Consider the following 1,677-nt stretch of genomic DNA (forward strand, 5'->3'; position numbering starts at 1 on the left):
TTCAAACAGCTTTGCAGTCTGATGCATTAACCCACAGCGCCACACCAATATATAATTATATAATTCACTCTAAAGTAAAGTTCCTGAAGGTGCTTCCTAGTACTGAAATTCTAAGGCCTGGAGAGGGACCTTAGAAATGGCAAGAAGGGAGACCCAGCACGAGGAGTCCCTCCCTTGCAGCCCATCTGAGTACAGACGGGACTCCTGGTGCCCAGCCTGTGTTTCCTGGGGCAGCGTCTGCATGGGTACTTTTATAATCAGGCTTCTGCAGAAACTTCCTGTTTGAAGAAGGGAGAAGCTGTGGTGAAACCTCAAAATTACTGTATTGTTATTGATATGAGCATTTTTACCTCTCACACATAAAAGAAGACTACAGGAAATTTTCAGGTATTTGAGCTTTCTTGTTTCATTAAAATTCCCACTACTAGAATGTTAACTAACAAACATTTTTAATTGTCTGATTTTCCAAATCTGTTCTTTCTTAAACTACTGTAGAACAATGGTACATATTTATTTTTAAAGTATTTTATGTTAGTTATTTGTTTGTGCTTTTGGAATCAACTAAATATACAAAATCCCCTTCTTAACTATTTATGAAAGATAATTTTGTGAACTCAAGATTCTGTGTTACTGTACTCCCCATTTCTATTAATGGACATACTGTATTTTTAAGTTCAAAGCAAATTATCATTTAAAACTTACTCTTGAGTTTTAGGTGGAGTGGGAAGAACTACACCATGAATTTCCTAGATAAAGAAGAAGGTTGTCTCCTGTCATGGAGATGCTGTGGTTACTCCCCTGTGGTTCAGAGTGAAGATCTATTTATCTGTTTGTGATCTCACTTAGGTCTATCTCCGGGAGGCACCGTGGCCATCTGCACAATCAGAAATCAGGACAATAAGTGCTTACAAAACCCCCCGGGACAAAGTGCAATGCATCCTGAGAATGTGCTCTACTATTATGAACCTCCTGAGCCTGGCCAATGAAGATTCTGTCCCAGGAGCAGATGACTTTGTCCCTGTTTTGGTATTTGTGTTAATAAAGGTAGGCCCTTTCCTATTATTAGTTAAAGGAGCATTTTTGGCACTCTGAGCATACTGCTTCAGCACTTCACATGGTGTTAGAGACCTTGGCTCTTTTCCATGCTTCAAGTTAAATAAGATGACTCATGCTAAGATTTTTTCTATCTAGAAATGAAGGTTTTTAGAAGAAAGGATGGAAGGACTTGATTACTGAATATGTCAGCTTGTAAAGTAGTGTCTTGAATTTTTGATGAAAGCATGTAAATGCTATGCATTTAGGCATTTTTGTTTGTTTGTTTGATTTTTTTTTTTTAGTGTTTTATTGTGAATTATGTGATAGTTTACATGGGAGAACATTAGTTTCACATTCATTCTATCGTATATAGTTTCCTTGCCATGGTTACAATTCCCTCCATGCATCATCAACCAACCAAAGGGTATACCCTGCAAGCCTGCCCCCCACACCTCCCGGTCTTCAGCACACAGTCACTCTCCCTCTCAGGATCTAAAGTCCCCAGCTGCTCCATCTCTCCACATCATCGTGTCTGCCTCCATCTCAGACATCACTGCTTCTCTGGGTAGGATCCCGCTCTCCACTTTTCTCCCTTGATTGTCCTAGGGACCTCCGCTCCTAGACTGGAAAGTTAATTACTCC

At 39.8% G+C, this 1,677-nt stretch overlaps 1 protein-coding gene across 1 annotated transcript in view; it reads left to right on the forward strand.

The window, feature by feature from the left end:
* GAPVD1 (GTPase activating protein and VPS9 domains 1) overlaps window positions 1–1,677 on the forward strand; it is a 76,552-nt gene that overhangs the window by 66,987 nt on the left and 7,888 nt on the right. The window contains 1 exon segment of the mRNA XM_006834766.1: window positions 847–1,044. Within this exon segment, the coding sequence (XP_006834829.1) occupies window positions 847–1,044 (198 nt within the window).

This window comes from Chrysochloris asiatica, unplaced genomic scaffold (genome assembly GCF_000296735.1).
Source record: "Chrysochloris asiatica unplaced genomic scaffold, ChrAsi1.0 scaffold00014, whole genome shotgun sequence".
NCBI classification, from domain to species: Eukaryota; Metazoa; Chordata; class Mammalia; order Afrosoricida; family Chrysochloridae; genus Chrysochloris; species Chrysochloris asiatica.